The sequence below is a fragment of the Sebastes fasciatus genome, chromosome 16, assembly GCF_043250625.1.
Source record: "Sebastes fasciatus isolate fSebFas1 chromosome 16, fSebFas1.pri, whole genome shotgun sequence".
Lineage (NCBI taxonomy): Eukaryota > Metazoa > Chordata > Actinopteri > Perciformes > Sebastidae > Sebastes > Sebastes fasciatus.
This window is the reverse complement of record NC_133810.1, coordinates 19160948-19188532: the sequence shown is the minus strand read 5'-3', so window position 1 is coordinate 19188532 and position 27585 is coordinate 19160948. Positions and strand designations below refer to the sequence as shown.

The following is a 27585-nucleotide window of genomic DNA, read 5'->3' as shown; positions in this document are numbered from 1 at the left end:
TGAACTGTCAGATAGGAAGTCATGTGGTTTTTGTCATCTTTCTCCATTGGACAGCTCATTGTCCATCTGGCCAGACAAACATGGAGGATGACTTCGGCGTGCAGCCAGTAGGGAGATAACAATCCCAATAGAGTGCTACAGGAATGAGTCCTAAAACCCGGAAATGAGTTCACAGTTTAGCACTTCCAGTTCCCTCATCTGGAATTCAGTGTGTTTTTTTGTAATGGGTTTTTAGTTAGATGCCTGAAATAAGATCTGTGGTTAACACAGGCTTAAGAGATTTTAACGTTTTGTTCTACGACATAAAATACATAAAAAAATAATATCCCACTCGTGAATTTTGAAGCCTTTACGTGTCTTAAAAAAGGCGGTTGCTAACAAGTGGCTAAATGAGACTACTAAGCGTCATCACGCCGACTTGTCTGCCATTACAGCCTTGTTGTATATACTTGCGCTCACGATAAAAGATATCACAATAAAAAGACTTCATGAAACTGAGAAGATCAAAATCATAGGAAGACTCAAAACAACACTTCAAAAACAGATTCAGCCCCAAACACTCAATATTCACATATTCATATTTCACCACTTTGCACTTATACTGTATGACAAAAATTGTTATGTGTGTACCAAAAAGAAATATGTCAGATAAATGGAGCTGTGAAATTAGGACAGCAGCAGTGGTAAGGTTGTCCTGAGGCAACATAATGACTTGACAGCCTAAACTGACCGCCTTATTGCAAAGGGTGCACTGGATATACATAGCCAGGTAGCACCTATTTTATGCCATGTGTGAGTGTAACGTCGCACTCAGTTTGGCTGAGCTTCCTCACACGCTTCCCTTCCTTTCAGGCACATTTCTTGTCAGGTTAGAGCTGGGGGGCAGGAAGCTCCGACTGCCGCTTATACTGGGTTAGTTTGTTTTTAACTGCAACAGGTAGCTGCTGGATTGGTTTTTCACACCCTTGCATCACCCTCAGCAAGCCTTCCATAAATGCATTCATGAGTGATTCATCTTTGTTCATTTTCTGGTGAGTGAAACTGTATGTGAAATAAGTATCCTGCAGCTTAAATGTAGTTTGGTGGTGTGATGGAAAAAAATATATATTTTCAAATTTCTGTCAAGTTATGGTTAGATTGTGTGCTTAATTTGTCCTCTGTCATACTCAGTGATGTCTCTAAACCCAATTTTTATTTACTCTTTTCCAGTTATCCGGCTGTATGCGAGTTCCTGCAGAGCAATAACCTATTATCAATTATTCGAGCGCATGAAGCACAAGATGCCGGGTATGTTATCCCTATAACACACATTTAAAGACCCACCTATACACACACAAACAAAAGTATATACATATTTACATATATAAGAACAAGCTCTGCCTTTTCTCTGTCTTTACCTCCACCTGACTTCCTTGAAGCTACCGGATGTACCGTAAAAGTCAGACCACTGGATTCCCATCCCTCATTACCATCTTCTCAGCACCAAACTACCTGGATGTTTACAACAACAAAGGTCAGAAAATCTCTTTCTTCATTTTATACCCTTCTTTGATTCAGTTTCATTTACAGTTCTGCCATCTGTTTCTGCTCGCACCTGTATCATATTTTTGCACAGTAACAATGTTTTTTTTTTTTAATCACAGCAACGGGTCTGAGTGATGTGAAGCAAGACTGGGTAAAAACCCAGTTCTGGACCATGTATGGTCAATGTGCTAAATTGTGGCAAAATTGTTACAGGGATAGTCAGCGGTAGTGAACTGAAACCTACACTGTACATTTAATCCCACTTGACAACTTTACTGCTAATTTCTTTTCTGCTCCGATCGCCAACACCTGTCTGCTCTGAGCGCGTCCACCGTCACTCTCTCCCTCTCACTCAACCACACATTCGCTACGCCCACACTACGCACTGAGCTATTCCTTAAAGCAGCTATGCAACTCTTACAACATATGCATCAAACTGTGTCAACAGTGGCACCAAAAATTGCGATATTTTAGAGCTCCCTTTGAATTTCTGAAATGAGGCTTTCTGGGTAGAGCTTTCCGGATAGAGTATAACAAACGTGTTACGCAGCACAGGCTGTTCTCATACACCGTTCATAGCTACCTACGACAAGTAATGCACTGTTATTTGTATATAACTCATGAAATCAATTAATATGTAATCCACGTAATCGTGAACCAGAAAGTATAAAGAGCAACAAATGTTGCGTAGGGAGGAGTTTGGGGTAGATAGTTGGGTCAAAAAACACCAGAAAACACCTGGGAGACTGGTGTTTGCATCCTGTGTGAGTCACATAACTTCTGCACTTAAGTTACGCCACTTTTAAACCAAACATTGACTTATTTGTCACATAGCTTCCGTACTTAAAGGTCCAGTGTGTAGGATCTGGCGGTATCTAGCGGTGAGGGGAGGACATTACAACCAACTGAAGCATCTCCCGTGTGGCAAGCGTGTTGGAGAGTTACGGTGTCTGATGCGAAAACGCGAATGACCCTCTCTAAAGTCATTTGGAGCAGAGCTGGTGCGTAGAGTGTGTATGTACGTGGGAGGTGAGTGGTGAAGCAAGAGAGAGAGTGCAGCGGCGACGGGAGCGAGTAATGTGCTAAGTCCCTATGTAGATATAAACGGCTCATTCCAAGGTAACAAAAACACAACAATTGTCATTATCAGGTGATTATACACTACAGGAAACATACTGCCAATAGATCCCCCTAATTGTTACACATTGGTCTGGACTGTAAGTAGTTTTTTAGCCTCAACCTAACCAAGTTGTTTCTTTTGAAATTGGAAGTTTTTACTGAAAAGATTGCATGCATGTAATAAGCGTAAATTGTCTTTGTAGGAAACACATGAAAATTAGGAATTACTTTTCGTAAGATATCATACGAACCGTTGTATGAGAATGCTTTGCGCAGCAACAACTACCGTGTATGTATTGAGGAAGTGGATCAGATGATTGATAATGGAGAGCAACGGCCAATGGGGAAACTCCAACTCGACCAACCAACTTCATCACTCACTCAATCACTCAGTGACAGATTATTGCTTGATAAAGGCCTATAGTCCAGCCAATAAACATATTCCTGTTGAAAACCCCATAGATATACACTATCATTAATTTCTATGGCTATGGAAAGTAGGCAGACAGGCCTTGAGAAATGAATTTACTGTTAAATTAAATGTTACAACAGTAAACAGTAAAACCCAGTGATGTGAAAGAGAGGCGTCCATATTCTAGTATCTCTGCATCCCTGGCATTTTAACTGCATCTGTGTCGGATTTCATGAAAAACACTTTACATCTGACAAAATGACTACCATGGGCTCCTCTGGTTTACCTATTAAAATGGTTTTAACAGCAGAAACTGGAGTGTAATGTATGTGCATTTAGCTTGCGAGCAGGCATAAGAATGCATCAGGGAGCCCCCGTTTGTTTGTGTTCTCAGATCTGTGTCTTGGTTGCTATGGGCTATGGGAGATGGGGAGCGTGGGAGGGACTGTCGGCATCGCTGACTATCTCCATGTGGCTTTATCCCTCTTGATGTAACAGTGTCAGCAATCCCTGGCCTCAGCTAGGCCACCTAGTGGCTGAATGTCTGCTCTGCCTCTGTTCTCACACATACTGCATGTACAAAAAAATATGAAACTGGGTAACATCTCTGAACATAAATACATTTGAAGAGATATAAAATGTTGTTGTGCATATGACAATAAGATCCTGCACAGTGCACACACTTTAAACCAAAATGACAATGATGAGTTTGAATACTGTGCAGTTTGCCATTGCTCCGAAGGTCTTCTGTTATGTAATCATAGATTTGTATACCACGTAATAACTTTTCTTTGAAGCAAATGTCATTAAAAAAAACCATCTGATTCTATTCTTAACGTAGCATAATCATTTTGGAGCAGGCTATTAATGGGACTGGATGGAGTAAATTTCACTCTACTGTCTCTCTTCTGCTTCCACAACAGCTGCTGTACTGAAATATGAAAATAATGTCATGAACATCCGACAGTTCAACTGCTCACCCCATCCCTACTGGCTGCCGAACTTCATGGATGTCTTCACCTGGTCTCTGCCATTTGTTGGAGAGAAAGGTATTACATATTTCTTATAATGTGTCAGGTGTTTTTAATACAACACCACATCCTAATCTGTCATCTTCGTGGCTTGTTGCTCAATAATTTCACCTCTTCCCTGCACTCTATTTCTTCCCCAGTCACAGAAATGCTGGTGAACGTGCTGAGCATCTGCTCCGATGATGAACTCATGATGAATGATGAAGATGAAATATTTGATGGTAATACGTTTTGTAAATTATGATTTAATATTCTTTTCATTTATATTTATCAATAGTGCATTGTGGATTCAATTCAGACTCCATGCACAAAACTAGGACTTTCATGGAAGGAGATCTGCATACTTGGAGCTGGATTGTGTGATTCCTTTGCTTGAGCCAAATTAGTTTGAAAGTTTGGCTTCTTTCGCTCACCAACAGGCATGGCAGAGAATCAGGCACTAAATGATTCCCTTTTTCATGTGCTTTTAAGGGACAGTTTGGGTGTTTTTGAAGTGGGGTTGTATGAGGTACTTATCCATAGTAGGTGTATTATTTACAGTAGATGACAGTCAGTGTGCCCCCAGCATCGAGAAGCAGACAGGAACACCGGTACCGAAACAAAGCAATAGAGTGCTGTGGACAGGGACGACAGAAAAACATATTTTAGCCACCTAAAAGAAATGCTGACCTAAAAAAATATCAGTTTAAGTGTACGCTATATTTAGAATATTTTCCGACGATAAACTGAACTGAAAGTGAAATGTATCTATACTGTTTTTGTCATCTGAGCCTGCTGGCTTTGGAGAGAGCACTGATAAGTTTCACTTTAAGTTCAGTTTCCTGTTGGAAAGGAGAATTAAAGGGCTGTCTGACAGCAAGATAAAGCGGTGAAAATATTCTAAATATAGCGTATACTTAAACGGATATTGATTTTTTTAGTTGAGCCTTTCTTTTGGGTGGCTAAAATACGTTTTTCTGCCATCGCCGTCCACAGCAGTACATTGCTTTGCTACGGTGTCGGTAGTCCTATCTGTTTCTCCAAGCTGGGGGCACACCGACCGTCATTTACTGTAAGTAATACACCTATTAGTAAGTAACTCCTACAACCCCACTTCAAAACACCTGAACTATCCCTTTAAACACCGGCTTCAATTCAGTGTTGTTACAGTACATGCAATAAATTGTCACATGATGTTGATGTGTTAATTACGCAAATCAGTAGCTTGTAGTTCACCAGAAAAAAAAAAGAAAAAAGATTTGTGCTGTTTTACATTACAAAACTAAACAAAAATGTTATGTATCAGATAGGCCAAGAAACACAATTTCTGATTCACCACATGCAGGCTATGATGTCAGGATATATATTATAGAGGCACATGGGCATATAATTACAGTATCTAATGCCTATAATAACAGTGTATTGCAACAAATCTTATGCATCAAGAAACATACATTTTATGTGTCATACAACAAGTTTCTCATGCAATATATAGGCGTATAATGACGGCATCTATTGTGTCAGAGAAGCCTCTAATGACATATGATATGATATATGTATGTATAATATGTATTTCTTTGCAGCCAATGCAGCTGCAGCACGCAAGGAGGTGATCAGAAACAAGATCCGTGCTATCGGGAAAATGGCCAAAATGTTCTCAGTCCTCAGGTAGACTTTATGTTTATGTGTGTGAATGTAAGTATGATTGTACATTTTCAAATTCTGAAACAGTATCAGGTGTATCTGTGTGTGTGTAGAGTGTGCGTCCTGTCAAAATGGGGGCATCAAGTTTTTTTCTCCAGTTGATCCGGGTTCAGTGAAGTTTTGCGACCCGTTTGCCTGCCTCTGTGTTTCCTGCAGAGAGGAGAGTGAAAATGTGTTGACGCTCAAAGGCCTGACGCCCACTGGCATGCTACCGAGCGGGGTTCTCTCTGGAGGCAAACAGACACTGCAGAGTGGTGAGCACAGGGCTCAGCATAAGCCGCTTCTCTACCTCCATCTCCAACTCCATCTTTTTTTGTTTCATTTCTTCGTCACCATCATCAGTCCCAACATTAGTCTTACCTCTTTTTCCCTCTCTCCTTCTCTGACTTCAATGTAGAGCAGCCAGCTTTGCTTTGTTTTTAAGCCTCTTAGCGATCACATTTAAGCTATAGAAGAAGAACCTAAGTCCATACCAAAACAGCTATTTGATATTTCTGTCTACAGTAACACAGTATATAGTGTAATACCTGCATCATAGATTCCATCATTGTACTAGACAAAGACGGATGTCCCTCCTAGGTCCATGCCTTGACTATAATCATAAATTCACACATAAACTTGAAGCTGCATTAAGCAATTTGTTGCCTATAGGTGGTAGAACTCACACCAACATAGCCCTATGGGCTACCAAGTTGTTACAGCTAGCAACCACACTGCAGACATTTTGACTTGTCATAGAGGGAAAAGTACAGGTCTAACTAATAATACTAATACTAATACTGGTTAAGTCGTGTGAACACCGCTGCTAAGCACGGCAATATTAACGTTACTGTCGGCGTCTAGAAGCCACAGCGGCTAACAATTTAGCAAGCTAGCAAGCGGGTAACATAATGCAGGAAATGAAAAGGCATAATGACAGAGGAAAAAGATGAGGCCGCTGGGAATATCAACATTTTCTTCAGACATATTCAACAATTACGAAGAAAAACAATATACTACTAAAATTTCAATATATGAACTTATTATGCACCGAAAAATGAACTTCCATGGCCTCCGCCATTTATGACAACATCAACAAACATGTCACAACTCGTAAACTCTGAGCTTTCAGAAACTTTCCACTTACAAGGTTGTGAATACCACAAGAGGGAGGCGTTCATATGGACTCTTCTCGTGAACACGGTAAACATGACTCCATTTGAAGGCACCAGTATATATTTGCACATCCAGCCACAGAACAACATGGGAATCCAATTTGAGTCCCGATTCTCACTTCCTCAAGTCTATTTTTCACTCAGTTTTTAGTCATAGCTTGGTCAACTGACTCTGAGAAACAATATCTGTCTCTCTTTAGCTTGCTAGATGTTTTATTTTCAGCTGAAAGTTGCAGAGAGCTGTAGAGTTCAACGCTGATTTACAGACGGATCAATCTCAGCTATCTGTCTGATGACAGATAAGCCTCTGGGGGCAAGGGGCTATATTTCTAGGGTTCAGGTGTAGCCAGCAGATATCCGGGCCAAGACTTCCTCTTCCGTGTGCTGCTCATTGTTGACAGTCTGATTAGCAACTAGAGATGCGAGACGAGATTTGGAGTTGAAAGACGACGTGTATGACCGGATTGTTTCACAAGCAGCCAGTTTTACAAGCGGATTTTAAACCAATAAAAAGCTAAATCATCGTCAGACTATAGCCGCTAGATTCAGAGACTGCATTTCGGCCAATGCATTCTACCTCTTTTGTTCTCCACACAGACTGTTTACCTGCATTCAACCAAAGCCTGCTCGAACATGATTGGTCAATGCTATTCAGACTACAAACGGAAACCTTCCGGTACCAAAATCTTGTTCCATTGCCTACCGATACAGAATCTGTTTATAGAGATTACAGTGGGATTGACAGTGCAGGCAACCACAAAGAGCCATTTGTTTCAGTGTTGGAAGTATTTTCAAACCAAGGTTTAGCTGACAGCAAGCAATTATTTTACACTGATTTCAAAACTTTTGCATTTGTGAAACCTCTTAATTTAGTGCAAAACCAGAACAAGTCATTTCTGTCCTCTTACCTTAAATCTATTACAGTCTCAAGTCTTCTGTCTCAATATATCTGTCCCGCTCACTTTCTCTCTATGGATCCATCTTTTTTATTTTTCATATCTAACCCGAGATTGACACCAATTCTCCCAGAATTAAAGCATGGCCTTCCTTCCTGCATCTGGCCTAACACCAGCCGCCTTTTCGTTGGGGCTGCGTTTTTACATTTGCATGGCTTTATCAGGAGTAACCTGCTCCCCTCCTCCCCTCCTTCAGCCACCATTGAAGCCATTGAAGCCATCGAGCCATCGAATGATGAGGATGGAGAAGGTAATGCAGTGCCCCATCTTCCACCCCTCTCAACACATTATCAGGGTTTCCTGCAAAAGAGGCCACCCGCCACTAACACTTCATACACACACAACAACTCATACGATAATAACTCCATTGATCAACATGTCACATGAAAGTTTCATGCTGGTATGGCTGGCACTTTTCTTTGCAGTACCATTGATTAAAACAGAAAAACAACTAGATAATTGGATTTTAAATCTTAGGAGATACATTTAGAACTGAAAGATATATTTTTTAATGAGATAAATGATGTAGGGTGAGGATTTTTTTTAAGGAATTGTTTTCTAATGGGTGCCTGAGTGGTGAAAAGAAAAAAACATCTCCCAATTAGCAGTATTTGCAGGGTGGGAAGCCGGTGAGGGATCATGTTCTCGTTACTGTTCGGTCGAGGCACATGTACAGAGGTGGGAGGAGACTGACGAGATAACATGAATTAATGCATTCTTGTCCAAGGTTCCTCCATGTGCTCCCCTCACCCCCACCCACTGCCTACACCAACATAGCTTAGCGCCAACAATGACTGTAGCACACATTTGGAATTGATCATCACAAACGTGGAGATAAAGAGAAGGAAATGCTAAATTAAAAAAAGGAACAGCTTTTTAAGGCAAGTTCATGATAAATTAAAACACTGCAAAGTCAAGTGCTGCTAAGAGATGCATGACTACAATATTTCATTGTTTTTTGGTTTGGCTCGTAAATGGCCTCCATCTGGTTCTAAAAAAGTGTTGCATGCACAAGAACAAGAAACAGACCAGAGCATCAACATGAAATATGGATCCTGAAGCCTCGTGATATGTCTAAGGTAAACATTGCTCACTAACTAAGAAGCCTCGGTATGAGACAGCAATTTATAGTACAAATACAAATATATATACAGACGTAGGCAAAATTGTTGGTACCCTTCCGTTAAAGAAAGAAAAACCCACAATAGTCACTGAAATAACTTGAAACTGACAAAAGTAATAATAAATAAAAATTTACTGAAAATTAACTAATGAAAATCAGTCATTGCTTTTGAATTATGGTTCAACAGAATCATTTAAAAAAACAAACTAATGAAACTGGCCTGGACAAAAATGATGGTACCCCTAGAAAAGATGTAAAATAATGTGACCATAGGGACATATTAAACTGTGGTGTGTCCTGTAAATAGCATCACAGGTATCTTCAAACTTGTAATCAGTCAGTCTGCCTATTTAAAGGGTGAAAAGTAGTCACTGTGCTGTTTGGTATCATGGTGTGTACCACACTGAACATGGACCACAGAAAGCTAAGGAGAGAGTTGTCTCAGGAGATCAGAAAGAACATTATAGACCTTCATGTTAAAGGTAAAGGCTATAAGACCATCTCCAAGCAGCTTGATGTTCCTGTGACTACAGTTGCACATATTATTCAGAAGTTTAAGGTGCACGGGACTGTAGCCAACCTCCCTGGACGTGGCCGCAAGAGGAAAATTGATGACAAATTGAAGAGACGGATAATACGAATGGTAACCAAAGAGCCCAGAACAACTTCCAAAGAGATTAGAGGTGAACTCCAAGGTCAAGGTACATCAGTGTCAGATCGCACCATCCGTCGCTGTTTGGGCCAAAGTAGACTTAATGGAAGACGACCCAGGAGGACACCAAATCATAAAAAAGCGAGACTGGAATTTTCCAAAATGCATATTGACAAGCCACAAAGCTTCTGGGAGAATGTCCTTTGGACAGATGAGACAAAACTGGAGCTTTTTGGCAAGTCACATCAGCTCTATGTTCACAGACGAAGAGATGAAGCATCCAAAGAAAAGAACACTGTTCCTAATGTGAAACATGGAGGAGGCCCGGTTATGTTATGGGGCTGCTTTGTTGCATCTGGCACAGGGTGTCTTGAATCTGTGCAGGGTACAATGAAATCTCAAGACTATCAAGGCATTCTGGAGCGAAATGTGCTGCCCAGTGTCAGAAAGCTTGGTCTCAGTTGCAGGTCATGGGTCCTCAAACAGGATAATGACCCAAAACACAGCTAAAAACACCCAAGAATGGCTAAGAACTAAACATTGGACTATTCTGAAGTGGCCTTCTATGAGCCCTGATCTAAATTCTATTGAACATCTGTGGAAGGAGCTGAAACATGCATTCGGAGAAGGCACCCTTCAAACCTGAGACAGCTGGAGCAGTTTGCTCACGAGGAGTGGGCCAAAATACCTGTTGACAGGTGCAGAAGTCTCACTGAGAGTTACAGAAATCACTCGATTGCAGTGATTGCCTCAAAAGGTTGTGCAACTAAATATTAAGTTAAGGGTACCATCATTTTTGTCCAGGCCAGTTTCATTAGTTTGTTTTTTTAAATGATTCTGCTGAACCATAATTCAAAAACAATATCTGATTTTCATTAGTTCATTTTCAGTGAATTTTTATTTATTATTACTTTTGTCAGTTTCAAGTTATTTCAGTGACCATTGTTGGTTTTTCTTTCTTTAACGGAAGGGTACCAACAATTTTGCCTACGTCTGTATATATTTTTACATGTGCAATATATCTTATTTGAAATTACCAGCAGGGTGGTAGACATTGATTGTTAGGAATTTTTTATGTTTTGTTTTTTCACAATGAGAGTAAGTTATGTGAGTCTTAGTTGGCTGTATTTTTGCTACCTCGGTCTTTGGATAATTTAGAAAGAAATTTAATACAAAAGCTTCATGTCACAATGATAGAGGACTATACATCAAATTAAGGAAGAAATGTGTCCAACATTTCTACCTTAATCTGATGTATTTTCTGTTAAAACTGAATACTGGGGATTTCTCATGGATGTATTAAGAGAACTAGATACAGCGTTGGAGGCGGGGCCCCGTTCATTCCTATAAAAGTTGCTCAGTGGCGCATGAAGCCTAAATGGCTCGACTTACGTCTGGAAAAGTACCCGGATCTTGGGCACAGGATGTGCAGTAGCGTCCGCTCGGTTACATGACTTGGTCACAGGGTCCCAACGTCACGCTGTCGTCACGTCTTGCGTTCCAGCCTCAGTCTGGGTCTCACTCACATGAATGGAGGAAGGGAAATAACTCTGGATATAGCTATTAGTGCGTTTTGCAACTTTAAAAACATAATTATTTAAATAAGGGCTATTTAGGTGTTCGTACTGGGAAGTTGATTCATCAAACCAAAATTCCGCTGAGTTACAGACGTCTCTTTCCCAATGTAAGTCTATGGGAAAAAGTATTTTTGGGCTCAATGCATTACGTGACTGACACGGAAGTTGCAATACCGCCGTTTGGCCACTACGAAAGTCCGAATCGACGACCGGCACACATCCTGGGGGCTTGGGTTTTCTTGGTGTTTGGCCGTCGCCATCTTGTTTTTTTGCAACCAGTAGTGACACGAGAGGGTGGAGCTAAGTACGATCGAATGCTGAATTAGAAATTTTTAGGTGACTAAAATGTCACAATTAACTTTCATGAACTGAAAACACACTGTGAAAGGATTAAAGTTGTAAGAAAAAAACGCAGACAACTCCCACATCCGACTACGCCTTGGTACTACCTGTCAATCACAAGGTAGCTATGCCCGAAGCATACACTGCTTTATGGTCTATTTGACTCTAAATGGGACCATAATTTACTAAATGAACATCATGCTGTATTGAAGAAGACTTGAAACTATAGCGATCGAGACCATAAACTCATGTGTACAATGTTTACTGAGGGTAATAAATCAAGTGAGAAGTAGGGTCATTTTTTCATAGACTTCTATACAATCAGACTTCTTTTTGCAACCAGAGGAGTCGCCCCCTGCTGGCTATTAGAAAGAATGCAAGTTTAAGGCACTATCGCATTGGCTTCACTTTTCAGACCTGGAGGTTGCCCACTGGGTGGGACATGTGAACTGAGGGACTTTTAAACGTGTAAAACAGGATATCAGTTGCGGGAGGGGCAGTTTTACTTGATGAAAGACTCCACCACCTTTAGGAAAGTAGGCAGTAAGCAGTTTATACATGCAGATAGCATGTTGATGTTGCCTCCTAAAAACTAAGAAAAAGCTCCTTTCATTTTAATTCTTGTGCCACCTGCAGGCATGTACTCTTATAACTCAGTTTTTTTGCTGTTTTATAGTGTTTGTGAAGCAAAAATGTGTTATAGCTGGTGTCACAAGGTTTCTTTGAATTGCCTCTACTATGCTATGTCACTAATGTCAGTTAGAGAGATAACTGACTACCGGTAGTATGTAACCTTGTGCAAATCAAAACAAAACAATTACCCCATATGTTCTTCTTAATTAAAGCTGAAGTAGGCGAGATTGGAGCAAATATGATTTAAAAAGTTATTTTTATAAAACGGTCACTATATCGTGACAGTAGTACGAGGTAACCTGAAAAAATCATGTGCCTCTGTGTCCTCTGGTGCTCCTAACGGCATCTGCAAGATTTCACTGACTGGAGAAAAACAAGTAGTAAGAGCTGACCTGAGATCTGCTGTCCATCTGCCGTCTATGAGAGCCGACTGTCAATCACTCGCAAACTCTGACCGAATGGTCAAACTAGTCAGCACTGATCAAATATGAATCAATATTATGTAACGTTAATGCCTATTCCTCGCCTCAAATGTTTTCAGAATCATCTTGTAGTGCATGGTTTAGCTGTAAAATGAGAACATTTGTGACGCCAACGCCATTGTTAAATCTGGTGAAGGAACGCCAAGTACCGGTCACATGACCGGAGCACAGCCAATAGGAACGCTCTCTCAATGAAATGACCTGTGATTGGTCAAAGTCTCTAGATTTGTTAAAGCCTGAAAACAGCGCCATGATGAGGTGCAGAAGTCTAGTTTCTCTCAGAACACTTGAATTACAATATGCTGAAAGGTTATTATGGAATTTTTGCCCAATGATTCCAAAAATATACTGCCTACTGTTTGATCTTATGAACTTGTGTATTTTTGGTTATAATGTCTAGTAAATCCCCAAAGTTTTTGATATTTGGGGGGAAATACACAACATGACATGATATCAGGAGTATTCTGTACTATTACAAGGTGAGCCTGATACCTTTATATGTGTTTTCTCTTTCCAGCTATCCGTGGGTTCTCACCCCAGCACAAGATCGCCAGCTTCGAGGAGGCCAAGGGCCTGGACCGCATCAACGAGCGCATGCCACCTCGCAAGGACGGGGTGAATCACGTGGGTCAGTCCATGGGAAAGATGAATATGTCGGAGGCGAACGGCACGGATGACAACAGCAACATCCAGTGATGTGCTGTCTCAGCCTCAGAACCGTGCTGCTGTTGCGCCGTGCAGCGAGACATTGCCAAATCGGGAATTCAGGCCTCCGAACATAGAAATAAACCAGGCCCACAGACAGAACATGAAAATCTGCAGCAAAACTAAAAACGGGCGGAAAAAGGTCATTTTTTTCATGACAATATGTCATCGCACAGTTTGGGGGAGGGGGGAGCAGCAGAGGGTGGGGATAAGGAGAGGTCAGACGGCTGCAGCTTGATTGGAAAAGTGTGGTTGAAAGTTGTTTCTGCCTGTTGTTCCCTTTCTCAGTTCAATCACAGACTGAATTGTTGGGGGGTTGTGTTGTTTTGAGTGCTGACAAATGTCTGCTCCTACATTACAGGTCCCGACAGAAGACATAATCGCAGTATCCATGCCACAAAAATAATTTTACTGTTTCATAAAAGTGTTTATTATGAATTACTCACAAATTCACTTCATGAGGAAAAAGAAAGTTCTTTACCTACGTGTTCTGCTAGTATTAACACACCACTTTGTGAGAAAGAAAGGAAGCTAAACCTCTTAAAACTTGCGGTGCAATCTTACCAGTGGACTTAAATTTATTGATTGTAGTAAGATGCCGTCATCCTCCAGGGGAAAGAGGACACGGTGCTCACTGAAGCCACTGCAGTCTGAGATCAACCGTGGGTGCGTTTCAATACTCTCCAGCACCGCTCCTTTCCTCACCTCCCTCATTATCAGTCATCTCCTAGCAAGAAGCAACTTGGAGGGGATGAGGGAAGAAAGGGAGGGGATGAAAAGAGCATTTGGAAAAATTGGTTCCACAGATTAAACACCTGAAAATGGCCCCAAAAGGAGCATCCCAATATGAAGATGCAACTCCACCCACCGTCCGTAGGAGAATCTCAAAAGGTTATATTTTCATCCAGACCATCCTTAAAATCCATGAAAAAGTAGTTCACACCAGAGAAGCATGGCATTTGCTCGAGCTATACCTCACACACTTTCTGGAAAGTATACACTTGAGCGTCCTACACTGAAGGAGGCTTTTTTTCATCTCTTCTTCATCGCTGTGACTGGCAACAAAGCGGCATTAACACCTGTTTCTGGACCACAGAGGAAAAGAGAAGAAGTGATTTTGAACTTTGGGACATACCCCTGCTGTCACACACTACCTGATTATTTCTCACCTGCTTGTCGCTAAGAGAAAGTAAAAGAATACGTGCAGTCACTCAAGTATATACAGTAGCGTCCTTTGAGTTTTTCCACTTTTTGCTGTGCTGCAAATTCAATGAGACTTCATGCCTAAGAGCTACACAAAGTACTATATCAAGAGTGAGAAGGAAATTCTACAAATTTGTGAATGCATACAATTGTAATATCCGTTGTTTAAAGATTATTTAACAACCACACACCATTGTGTCATTTGGAATAAGCAGGCTTAGATGCATCTGGAAAATTAATTTTTAAGGGATTTGAAGGATTTATCCTGACCAGGATTGAGTTAATTAATGCTTTTTTGAGAACAAATGTGATTTCTTTTATTGAACTTAGATTAATTTAAAGTTGAAAAAAAGTACTTCCCTCATTAAAACTGAGCACAATAGATTAGGCATTTGGTATATGAATCCACCCATATTGCACCAAAGTGTGTTAATCATATCATTTCTTGTTTTTCAAATCATTTTTACTAATATAATCTAATTTTACTGTGCAGTGCGGTGGAGAGACGGGCAAAGAATAACTCCACTGGCAAAGTGCACCCACACTGTGATCCAAATAAAACATCAATGTCCAAATGACTGATAGAACAAGAGAAAATAAACTAAATTAAAACAGAAAACAAAACTTTCAAAATAAATTATTTGGGAAAGTCGATTCCAGTGAAGCCCCAATCTCAAGCGACACTTACTATCACATAAATTTCTAGAATTTCCTTTCATACATTAATATTTTTTCTACTTTATATTTCATCTTTCTATTTAATGATAAAGGTATGTGAATTAAGGATGGACAAAAAGTGATTTTTAACACAGCATCTATGGTACGGAACGCATCAATGCATGCAATTAAGTTCCTAATTGTTATGTGAGATTATAATTGTGATAGTTGTGTTTCAAATAGTAAACTTGAATTATTTTATTTTTTGAATTACATTTGTAGTTTTATTTGTCTTGTTTTATAAATTTTATAAATAGGCTTCCTTTGATTGTTTTTGTCCATTTTTTCATTCTGTTATTTATTACCACTGCTTTTAATTTTATATTGATTTATTGTATGCAGAGATGCCCTTCTAAGGTGTGAAGCCTTGTGTTTATTTTTCTGTTGTACTGATGTACAGAAAATGTTCAATAGTGTGAATGAATATAATCTCAGTGAAAAGCAACTTTCAGGCTGCCAAAGCATGATAGCATGGTTTTCAGATGTAAATGAATCGGACACAAAGAAAATCACGTGTCGCACTTACGTTTAACAGGAAACATTGTACTCTGGTTATATTTACTGCTGATATTATTATTGTTACAATTTAGCTTATGGTTATTTTCCTTCTTCTGTTACTGGTTCTTGTATGGTCTACATGCATATTTCAACAAACAAATATAATGGATTTTATCTTGCAACATTTTTTATTATCTATGGAAATATGTTTTGGCATTTGACTTCCTAAATGATACACACATTGTAAGCATGCCCTATGGGACAAATCACATTTTTTTACTCTTGAATAAAATATGCATGAACAAAAAATGCGTTGCATAGTTTCTAACTCGCTGATGGAAGTAGCCTATTAATGCTAATTTTAGCTTTCACCCTGACTAACATCCAGATACAACAACCCCTCAAAAAATAAATATGTGCCTTACTCGTGTACTGTGTAGCCAACCACAAATATTTACTTCACTTAAAGTTTATTTCTGTATCAGAGTCATCACACTACAGTATCTTACATCTAACTACCTTAAATGTGCCTTGATTGGTTGATTAATTAAAGGGGCTCTATGTAAAAATCAGAAATCGCTTGTTAACAGTGACACCTGTGGCCATTAAGTCAACGTCAGTCAGCGTCCCGTTGCTTGTGCTCGCACTACATAGATGCGAGCGAACATCGGTCAAAACAGTGAGGCGACACACACGAGACTAAACATGATTGACAGCTAAAACCGCAATATCACTATATATTTCACATGCCTGGCAGTAATGTTAGCTTGCCTGTCCAATAGGAATTTTGCCAGCTCGGAGTATGTTTTGATACCCAAAACCAAACGAAGGTCCCTCCATGAATCGAAGGCCCGACGTCAGTCACATTCTTATTTTCACTAGACTTAGGCTTCACTAGATATAACTCTTATTTTTGTGTGGAGTTTGTGTTTGAAGTCTCCATTTCTAACCAAACATCAGCTATGCCGAGCTGAAGAGAGTAAAGGCACTCGCGAGCGCGCATGACGTCACATCCATTGGATCTTCCCCAAAAAAAAAAAAATGTCCCGCAGTCTTTACATTAAGCAGTCTACAGGCTGATAGAGGAAACTCAAGAAGGTCTCATTTTTTAGGTTACAACTGTTCACACAAAAAAAATTAAAAAACATTTATAGGCCTATGTGTAAAAAACTTACATACAGTCCCTTTAAACATATCCATTACATAGCTGCTATCTACTCATTCTGCAACTACAGTCAAAGGCAGCAATGTACCACTTGATAGATTTAAAAAAAAAAAATCACCTACTAAAAACAATCTTAGGCCCATTTTGTGTATTATTCTCCTTCATGAATGCACCACTTGCAAATCTCAGGAGTACGTCTTTAAATGAGAGACCTTGAATGCAGCAGCAGCAGCACCACTCTGCACCTGCTGATGTTACTCAACCAGCCGGCTGGGTGTTCTAGGTACCGTTATGGAAGAGACAGGGAAAGCAATAAGATAGAACAAATAAATCGCCTAGCTTGCTAACAAACAAACAAACAGACAACCAAGGAAGTCAGTTTGGACTCATATCAGGGCGGTTTTCTACACATTTCAGAGCTCAGTCCACCGGATATGACGTGTTGTCTGCACCTCTTGTCCATCACAGCTCAGGAGCAGGAGGTCTAGTTTAACGGAACAGGCTGGCCCGCTAAACACCGCTAAACAGCCTGACAGCAGAAACAGTCCACCTCTTAGACCTTCAGCTTAAAACAATGGCCCAGCTGCAGGCCTGTCTGCAGCCTAACAACAACAACCATCGTCTGCTGATCGGATAGTGCGCCGGACTGTGAGTGACTGCGGGCTCGCTGACGTTACGCAGCTGTCTGAGAACCAAAGCTAACCTAAGCTATCTACCGTTAGCTGTACTGCCATATGATATTGACGCACATTGCACAGGGACAGACCTCTACAGGAAGCGATCGGATCAGCAGAATATAGCCCCCGTGACGCTGAAATGGAGAAAGAAGAAGCAGACCGGCTGATAGAGAAGGCCAAGCTGTGTTTACGGTCTGGACGGAAGGATCGGGCTCTGCAGCTGCTCTATGAAGCCCAGAACATTCACCCCAGCACCCGGGCCAGAGGTAACAGGAGCTGACGCACATTCTGCAATGGCAGTGTCTGACTAGCTAACGTTGGTCAACTAGCTAACTCACCCTAATGTATTCACAGATTTCAGGATGGGTGCACTGGATTGCTATTTTTAGAAGCAGAGACCAACATGAGCTATCTAGCTTTAATACTTCAGGTCTGCAGGCTGCAGGCTGATATTTAGGGCTCCCTTCCCCCTTGCAGTTAGCTGGGAGGCAGTGCTTTATTAAAGTCTGACTTGCCTCATAGCTTTTGCAGTAATGGCATCATAACCAGTGTAGTTAAACCTGCAGTAGGCCGAATATTTTTGGCATCATTGGGCAAAAAAATCTATAATAATCTTTGAGCATATTGTATTTTAACAGTTCTGAGAGAAAACTAGACTTCTGCACACCCTCATGGCTCTGTTTTCAGGCTTTAAAAAATCTAGAGACTTTGACCAATCACAGGTCATTTCAGAGAGTGAGCGCTCCTATTGAGCATCCCTATTGGCTGTGCTGCGGCTGTTAGGCGGTGCTTGGTATTTCCTCGACTGATGTCAACATGGCTGCTGGGTCACAAACTTTCTCATTTTACAGCTAAACAGTACACTATACGATGTTTCTGAAAACAGAATATTGATTCATATTTGATCAGCGCTGCCTAGTTTGTTTGATCGGAGTTCACGAGTGATTGACAGCTGCTCAGAGGCAGGCTCCAGCTCAGCTCTGATTGGTTGTTTTCCTCCGGTCTGTGAAATCTTGCAGATGCCATTAAAAGGACACAGAGGCACATGATTTTTTTCAGATGACCTGTCTCATGCACTACTGTCAGGATATAGTTACCGTTTTATAAAAATAACTTTTTAAATCATATTTACTCCATTTCTACCCACTGCAGCTTTAAATCGTCATAGATTACTTTTAGGTTTTTGAACACAACACGTATGAGGCAGTTAAATGTCACAGTGTCCATTTTACAGCAGTCTGCACATGTTGTGCAAGGAATGAAATAACTCTTGATGTACAGTCCACAGTCAATATCACTCGACTGTTCATGTATAGATGGGTGGCAAGTGAAAGGAAAAGCCTGAATAATTCAGTGGAGAAACATGAGCTTTCACACACAGCACAAGGATCACTGAGTGATTTGAGTATGAAAATTATGTGATTCAAATACTTTGGCCTTCAGCTTCGCCAGATCTCAACACCAATGGGAGATTTTGGGAGCAATGTGTTTGACAGCGTCCTTCACCACCATCAACACATCAAATAATGGTGTTTTGAAAAAAATGGTGTTCCATTCTCAACTCCATCAGAGTTTCAGAGATGTATTCTATGTCAAGGAGCATCGAAGCTGTTCTGGAGGATTGCAGTGGCCAAATGCCTTACTGAAATACTTAAAGTGGACCTATCATACTTATTTTCAGGTGCATACTTGTGTTTTAGGTTTCCACTAGAACATGTTTACACGATTTTAATGTTTAAAAAACACTTTATTTTTCTCATACTGGCTTTGCTGCAGCACCTCTTTTCACCATCTGTCTGAAATGCTCTGTTTGAGCTCCTGCCTCCCCCTCACCTCCTCTGTTGTGATTGGTCAACCGAACCAAACTCTTCAGAATCCACTCCAGCTCCACTCTAACTACCTTTGTCTGAGGGTGTGCCAAACTTGCCGCTAGGCAGGTAGTATGTTAATGTGTTACTTGGTGACATCATCAGGCATTTCAGGCAGTTCAGGAGCAGTGTTTCTGTGGGGGAGAGTAACTCCCTTTGGAGTGGACTTTGGGCTTTGTGACTTTGCAGACCTTTAACATGCACCAAAAACTATATAACAAGGGGAAAAAGCACAAAAGCATAATAGGTCCTCTTTAATGTTGGTTTTCCTTTTTAATTTGTCACCCGTCTGTATGTTCAGGACCGACCAGATAGATTTTTGTTGGCTGGTAACCATAATTTTTCTTGTTCAAGCTTTCTCCATCATCTTTACACCTGAATTGTCCGTTGACCTCAGACACTGTTCTTGTTTGTAGTGCTGATAGATGCCATAGTAAGGAATGGAGGCACCGCAGCTCCACAAGCAAACCACGTGCCCCCGCCAACAGGCTGGAGAGACGAGGACATTGGAAACAATGAAACGAGTAATGCAAGTGGTGACGAAAAGAAGAGCTACACCGAGGAGCAACGCCAGGGTGTTCTCAGGTGCCCAGTGACTCTTTAAAATTTATTTTTCACATTATTACACATCAACAGACTGACCACAACCGTTGTTCCTCCTTCTATAACTATAACATGCTCAGATGAATAACCTGTCTACTGGTTACACATCCGTTAAAATCAAAGCTGTTACATGTGCCATTGATGCCCTGTCACTGAGTAAAGTAATAGTAATTGAATTTAGCTTTGCCTTTACCCCCAAGATAAAGACATGTAACATAACTGTTGGGTGAAGTGTGAAGAGTATACATACTTAACAACCTGATATGAGTTTGAGAGAGAGTTTAGACTTTTGTTTTGACATCCATAATGCTTTTTTCATTTCAGGATAAAGAATTGCAAGGACTTTTATGAAATCCTTAGTGTTCCCAAAAATGGCAGCGACGAAGATTTGAAGAAGGCGTACAGGAAGTTGGCCCTCAAGTTTCACCCCGACAAGAACTTTGCTCCAGGAGCCACGGATGCTTTCAAAGGTATGAGTTTTAGCCATGGAAGAAAGGAAAAACTGCCTTTTTCAGTGAGAATGGTGACAATATCTTTTTATTGTCCATCTTTAAAAAAGGTCCTTTTTTGTGGGACTGATTTAACCATAATAACAAACCTCTACTGATCCCACAAAGGACATACATTTTGTCAATTACCACCTCTCAGCAGAGTCATGGTCAGTTCAAGAGCGGTACCCTCACGCTGGTAGTGTCAAGTTTAAACAAACGTCAGCAGGGCAGAGGCTTGAAGCTGGGTCATGCAGTTATACCAGTTTTGATTAAGATGTTCTGAAAACAACAGAAAGCTAGTTACAGTAATGGCTGCGTCACACAGCTCATAGAGGCAATTTAGGTACTGTACGTAGGGCTGGGCGATATGGCCAAAATCTTCTATCCCGATATATAGGTCATTTCATATCTCGATAACGATATATATCACGATATAGCATGTTTTCTGGTAATTTAATAAATAGCCAACATGGTTCAGCCTATTTTTGCATACTCCTGTGTAAATAAATACATATTTCTAGCTATACATGGACTATGTTTACATGCATGCACACAAATATAGAGGAATCAGATTAAGACAACGGTTTGATTTAACTACACTGGGGTGTTCCCATGAGCAGAATTCTTATCAAGATTTTCTGATAAATTTGAGTTAGCATGTGCTTGTAATTATCAGTTTAGACGATGTAATTGTGTATGACGATATCTCGATATATGATTTCATCACGATTCGATTCCATTGAAAGACGATAAATTATCATATTGAAATATCGCCCAGCACTAACTGTACGTTTAAACACATAGCACCCAATTACCACAGTATTGCGTTAAAAATAATACTCCTTCTCTTAGTAAAAATTCAGTCAAATCTGACACACGTACTGACATGACACACATATTTTTAGATTTAATGGGACGTACACTTCCTGACGATAAACTACGACGATCATCCTTTGCGAATAACGTCCACTTGGAAATCATAGAAAAAGATGCTCCTTACAACTCCAGAACTTGCCTGAGAATCATGTTTTCTTCAGTAATCCAGTGATAGTTGTCAGTACATACATTGTACGTACAGGACATTGCAAATAGGAACGGCTAATAGTTAATTTAGCAAACTTGCAATGGTGCCAATTTGCCAAAATGCAAACAAATATAGGCTACAAAAAGCAGGGCTCAAGTTGTAGCCTGCAGCTAGCTAAAATCCATAGCAACATTATGCTTCCTGTTCACAACCCCCAAAACTTAGTCTCTGATTAACTACCAAATAGAATACCTGTACTTTATTTTAAGGGATGCCTACCAGCATTATTGGTGCTTATATTCTGCTGTGGACTTAATTTATGTCACGACCAAATGCTTCCCTCCTCTCCCAACAGCAATAGGCAATGCATATGCAGTGCTGAGCAATCCAGAGAAGAGGCAGCAGTATGATCAATACGGAGATCAATCCACAGCTCCGAACGCACCTCAACACTCCAGCCACAGTCGCCATGGATACTACCGAAGCTTCAACAGAGACTTTGAGGCCGACATTTCTCCCGAGGAACTCTTCAACATTTTCTTTGGCGGAAGATTTCCAACAGGTGAGCGGTTGTGTGTGAGTGTTGGATGAAGTGTTTTAGGAATATTATCTACTGTCTTATTGTGGAAGTGTAGATGCTATGGAACTGTGTGTGTGTCTCTCTACAGGAAATATCCACGTGTACACCAACCAGGGAGCCTCCTACTCTCAGTTCTATCAGCCTCGTCGTCGACGTGCTTATGAGAGGCGCGAGGAGGTGGTGGAGGACAACCAGACTCAGGTCAGTGACTCACAAAACATGAAGACAAATCCCTGTTAAACAACCACAGTGTAATGTTGGGATCGCCTTGTAGAAATATGGCGTTATTCTAATCATTGACGCGGACTGGAGAAAAGAATGCATTTTTTAACTTGGCTGCAGCCCTCCAGTGACTGTTTCCCATATTGATTGATTTCCATGTCATTCATTTACTTTCCACATAGCTGAAGTGCGTCATGGTTTGCTTCGGAAGACACATAACTACTGTGCTGGCATGAATCAGTGCAGCCTACATACAGTATTATATGCTTTGTAATCTGTGCTGATTTTATCTTCCACAGAACACCTTCACAGCGCTGCTGCAGCTTCTGCCTGTGCTGGTGCTAATCCTCATATCAGTGTTTACTCAGATGATGGCCACTAACCCGCCCTACAGTCTCTTCTATAAGCCGTGAGTCTGCCGCACCATTAACCTTACTACAGTGACACTTTAGCAAATCCCCGGGTCCCACCGCGGTTGACACCGAAAGTTTCAACTGAATCCATTTTAATCATGTGTTTGGGTTTCAGGGCCATGGGGCTGGTGGTGTCCAGGGAAACGCAGCACATGGGCGTACCGTACTATGTGGATAAAAGTTTTGAGAAGGAATACCGCGGAGCTGCGCTGGATGAACTAGAGAAGACAATCGAGAGTGACTATATCGAACACCTGCAGAGCAGCTGCTGGAAAGAGAAGCAGCAAAGTAAGCGAGCATCTCATTTGGTTTAAGGGCCAAACATGCCAAACCGTCATCAAAGAACTAGCGGCAACGAAGGCCGACTGTTACGACAACTCACGTTGCTTGCGTCTTGGCCAAAAAGTTGCACTCGAAACACACCGCAAAGACTACAGCCAACGGCCGACTACCACATATCTTCTGCGCCTGCGTGAGATGAAATAACTTTGCATACAAGCAGGCGGAGATAGCCTGTATTCGTCATTCAAAAAGGGAAACTGGAAGACCGGAGAAAGCAGCGTTTGTCGACCATTTTCACACCACTCTCAGTCACCACTTAGCTTCATTCCAGATGGCCATGTTGTTGTGAAAATATCCGTGTATTGGAATGATCTGATCAGATCAGATGAAGATGAAAAATGAAAATAGCCTTTTGTGTTTTTTCTCTTGACTTTGCTCGTTGGCTTGCTTTCCTCACGTCCGTTTCTCTCGCACTGATTCGCTTAAGCTGGAGAGCCAATCGGAGTGATTGCTCTCCCTGAAGGGCTCTGCTGCCGATTCAACATGCTGAATTGGCCAAAAAACCTCAGATACGGGCAGACTAGAGCCACCGGTGCAGGACACACTGCAAAAACTAGGGCAACACGCTCACTGACGGCCTGAAATTTGTTGTGTCAGGGCTCTTTATGAAGTTTTATTGTTTCAACATTTTAAAGTCCACAAAACAGTTTCATAACGTGACGTTTTCTAAAAAATACTGAAAATGACTCAGAGTATGCATGTCGGTACCGTTTCACAGGAAGTGTAGCCTAGATAAAATCGATTCATCACAAAACAATACAGCCCATATTTAAAAATGTTTTTAAAATGAGAAAACTCAAATGATTTTTATAACAGTAATGAAAACTTGTAGGTTGATCAGACTCTTTGGCCACTGGTTTTACATATTATCACCAACATGTTACGTTTCTCAGAATCAACCACACTAATCTTAAATTCAACCAGACGGCCCTGTGACGGGGAGTCTGTTAGTTACAGTACAGGTATCACCGACTTCGATAAAGCGTCTTTTAATAACGTTTCCTGTGACATAAGCAGACCCTCAAAATCACATTGCATTCAGTTGGTCACTGTTAAAAGAACAGTAGAACAATTTGGGAAATATCCTTATTCGCTTTCTGAGGGAGAGTTGGATGATAACATTGATAGTACTCTGACATCTGTACGTTAAATATAAGGCTACAGCCAGCAGCAGGGAGCTGTAATTTCCTGGAGTCCCCGCTGGTTGCCTGGCAACTGGTCCTACCTAAGAAATAGTCTGGCACATAGAGTAGCGAATTGATGATTTTTCACTTCAGTTTTTGTACTGAGCTAGGCTAGCTGTTTCCATCTGTTTCCAGTCTTTATGCTAAACTAAGCTAACTGGCTGCTGGCTGTAGCTTCATATTCATAATAAGTGTATTTCACAAAATGTTGCACTATTGGCTATTATAAACTGTTGTGATGCATCTTTCTTTTGTCATTCTGTTCTCCTTTTCAGAATCAGACTTGGCAAACCTGGGACAACTGTACCGAGACGAACGGTTAAAGCAGAAGGCCGAGTCGATGAGGCTGGACAACTGTGAGAAGCTGCATCGATTGGTTGGGCGTCAGAGAGGCAAATGAGAACCGTTTTGAGAGGAGAACACGTTTTCTTTACAGACTTTTACAATAACGCATTTTATTGAAGTGTGTAATTTATCCAATCTGGCCACTTTGTAAAGAAATCTCTTTTAGGTACAGCGCAGTCAGTGGCACATGATGCCACTGGAAACAATGTGCCTTCTCCTCTTTGATGGTAGGAAACAAGAGTTGCATGTTAGCTGCCAACCCTGGCTGAGGCGGTGGCAGCAGCATCAAGTGCAAACTCACTGTGGCAGTGTGTATAATGTCTCAGAGCCTTTAAACTTTCTTATAGAAATGGCATGACATACGGGGTCTCCCCTTGGGGTTATGAAGGCAGTAGTATGTTCACTCATACACGTTTTTATTTGTTTAGGTTTTGTAGTTTACCTGTATTTATTTTCTAGAATGTTTTTGTGTCCTCGCTGAAATTTTAGGTGTATTTATTTAATAGTTAATAGAGTGAATGTTATGTGAGCATCTTGGCTCATCTTTTTTCTGTAGGAAGTAATTTATTATAACAACATGAACAAATCAGATATTAGAAAAGGACTGCAACATCTATACTGTGGTTAATCAGGCAATTTGACCTGTGGCACTATATCAATAGGAGGCACAGTAGAGTAAAATTTTACTAATCATGACCACATTTTTTCTGATTGTGTTATAATCATAAAAAGTTGTACTTGCCAAAACATGAGCTGTCTCCTACAGTAGAGCTTCCTACTCCCCGCACTACTGCACACATAGGGGTTTATTACGTCAGTCATTAAAGGTGCTATTGATAACATTCAGCCACCAGATGTCACATTCTCCCTCCCCGTTTCATTGCATTCACTTCACATCAAGTCGTTTCCAGGCACTTATCGTCAATCTCAGCCATTTATCCATTTGTTCTATACTAACTGACGACACAGAGATACCACGTGATACCAACATCGTTATACTATTGGCTCCCTATTGGTCAGATATCTTCCACAGAGATAAACAAAACATTAATTTTGGACCCGCCAAAAAATTTAAAATGATTAATTCACAATCATAATTTGTTCGAGGAAAAGCCATACATTTATTTTGCACCTTTCTAAAAGCTCTGTGGATGTATTATTTCTTAAAAAATATCTGTCTACATAAAAATGTTATTAATAAGACCTTTAAGCTTCTGGCATTCAGGAAGTTGTTCAGTGTTATAGCTGCAGGAATACATTTGAGGTTTAAGTGTGAGAAATGACTGCTGTGTGTTGCAAAAAGAGGCCACGTTTTGAAGAAGTAATTTTTGATTTGTCACAAGCAGGGAGTCCAATTCAACCAAAAGGCCCATTCACAGTCCTGCTCAGTGTTCCAGTGTAACTGGTGGATACGGGAAGCTCAACTGTGAGCAATATCTGAAAGGTCGCCGGGGATTAAACGGCATGCAATACCTTCTTTTCCTAAACCGTGCACAAGCTTAAATCATTCTGTTCTCAGTAAAAATGCTATTTGGCCCATGTTTTATAAATTCTTCACATATAAATTTAAAGAAAACACATTTGTTTTGAAAATATCATCTTAAACGGAATTATCAATTTGTTTAGAAACGTATTAAATATCTGTGGACATGAACAGCTTTCTTCCACAGCTAGGAACCAGAATTATGACTTGTCGGACCTTGCTAAAATTTGTGGAGTTAACTTAAATTCTTTATAGTACCGACCACAGATGATCAAACCCTAGACAGACATGGATACTTGTTTCTGTGCACTGCCACACTGCCTTAGCTGTTCTCATACTTGCGAAACATTCAGGTTCATCTCAAGCACTTTTTAAGTTAATATTTAACCCTGTGTTCCCTATTGTTACTGTTGCATGCACCCTAGTGAGAGAGTGTTTTATTAAGTTGCGTATTTATTTTTCGGCGAACACATCTTCACGACTAGTGACTGACACACTAAATGTTAAATTGATTTGAATATTCAGGTCCACACTGTAACTCACAAACATGTCAAAATCTTTGCTGTGATACGCAAAGATCAGGTTTTGGTATCAGCCGGTGTGGTAGTGTACACCCGAGCAACACTGCAGAAATCAGTTTTCAGCCAAATATACCTGAAAATTAAAGATGTAACCAGAATATGTTTTGGCCCGTCTGATTTGTTCATTTATGATTTGGATGGTGGTTTGACTTTCAATATCGTCATTAGAAGACTACACATTATCCTACTTAAGGTATGAGAATCAAAGTCTATGTCAAGGTGATCAGTAAATATTTGGATTATTTATATTTAAAAAGGTAATAAAATCATGAAAAATATTACACAGAAGCTGAACCAAACATTTACTGTGTCTGAAAAGTGAGCCTACTTCTCACTTGATTTATTACCTCAGTAAACATTGTAAACGTGAGTTTATGGTCTCAATCGCTAGTTTCAAGTCTTCAATACAGCGTGATGTTCATTTAGTAAATTATGGTCCCATTTAGAGTCAAATAGACCATAAAGCAGGGGATGCTTTAGGGTGTGGCTTCATTGTGATTGACAGGTCGCTACCACAGAGTTGTCAGGTCTGGGAGTTGTATGTGTTTTCGTCTTAGAACTTTAACCTTTTCACAGTGTGTTTTCATGACAGTTAAAATTAACATTTTGGTCGCCTGACTATGTCTTATTCAGTGTTCAGTTGTACTTAGCGCCACCTTCTTGTGTCACTTCTGGTTGCAAAAGACCAACATGGCGACGGCCAAAAAGCCAAGACGGCCAAAATGCCGAACTCGAGGCTTCAAAACGGAATTCCACAAACAAATGGGTGACATCACGGTGACTACACCCACTTCTT

General features: G+C 40.6%; 2 protein-coding genes across 3 annotated transcripts in view; both read left to right on the top strand.

Annotated features, from left to right (window-relative positions):
* Positions 1-16125, top strand: part of LOC141752637 (protein phosphatase 3 catalytic subunit alpha-like) — a 40448-nt gene extending 24323 nt beyond the window's left edge. Inside the window, exons 7-14 of one of the 2 annotated variants that reach the window (XM_074610708.1) lie at positions 1210-1287; positions 1419-1513; positions 3979-4104; positions 4227-4307; positions 5649-5733; positions 5926-6023; positions 8076-8129; positions 13206-16125. In XM_074610708.1, coding sequence (XP_074466809.1) covers positions 1210-1287; positions 1419-1513; positions 3979-4104; positions 4227-4307; positions 5649-5733; positions 5926-6023; positions 8076-8129; positions 13206-13384 — 796 coding nt within the window. In that variant the 3' untranslated portion in view covers positions 13385-16125. The remainder of the gene's footprint in view (positions 1-1209; positions 1288-1418; positions 1514-3978; positions 4105-4226; positions 4308-5648; positions 5734-5925; positions 6024-8075; positions 8130-13205) is intronic. The other variant, XM_074610709.1, reaches the window with a different exon arrangement.
* A 1066-nt stretch (positions 16126-17191) lies between these two features.
* Positions 17192-26887, top strand: dnajc18 (DnaJ (Hsp40) homolog, subfamily C, member 18). The gene is made up of 8 exons (XM_074610710.1): positions 17192-17919; positions 19938-20106; positions 20449-20594; positions 21995-22201; positions 22308-22420; positions 22741-22850; positions 22970-23142; positions 24656-26887. Exons 1-8 carry the CDS (start codon positions 17793-17795, stop codon positions 24778-24780), a joined length of 1170 nt encoding a protein of 389 aa, XP_074466811.1. The 5' UTR covers positions 17192-17792; the 3' UTR covers positions 24781-26887.
* Positions 26888-27585: the final 698 nt, after the last annotated feature.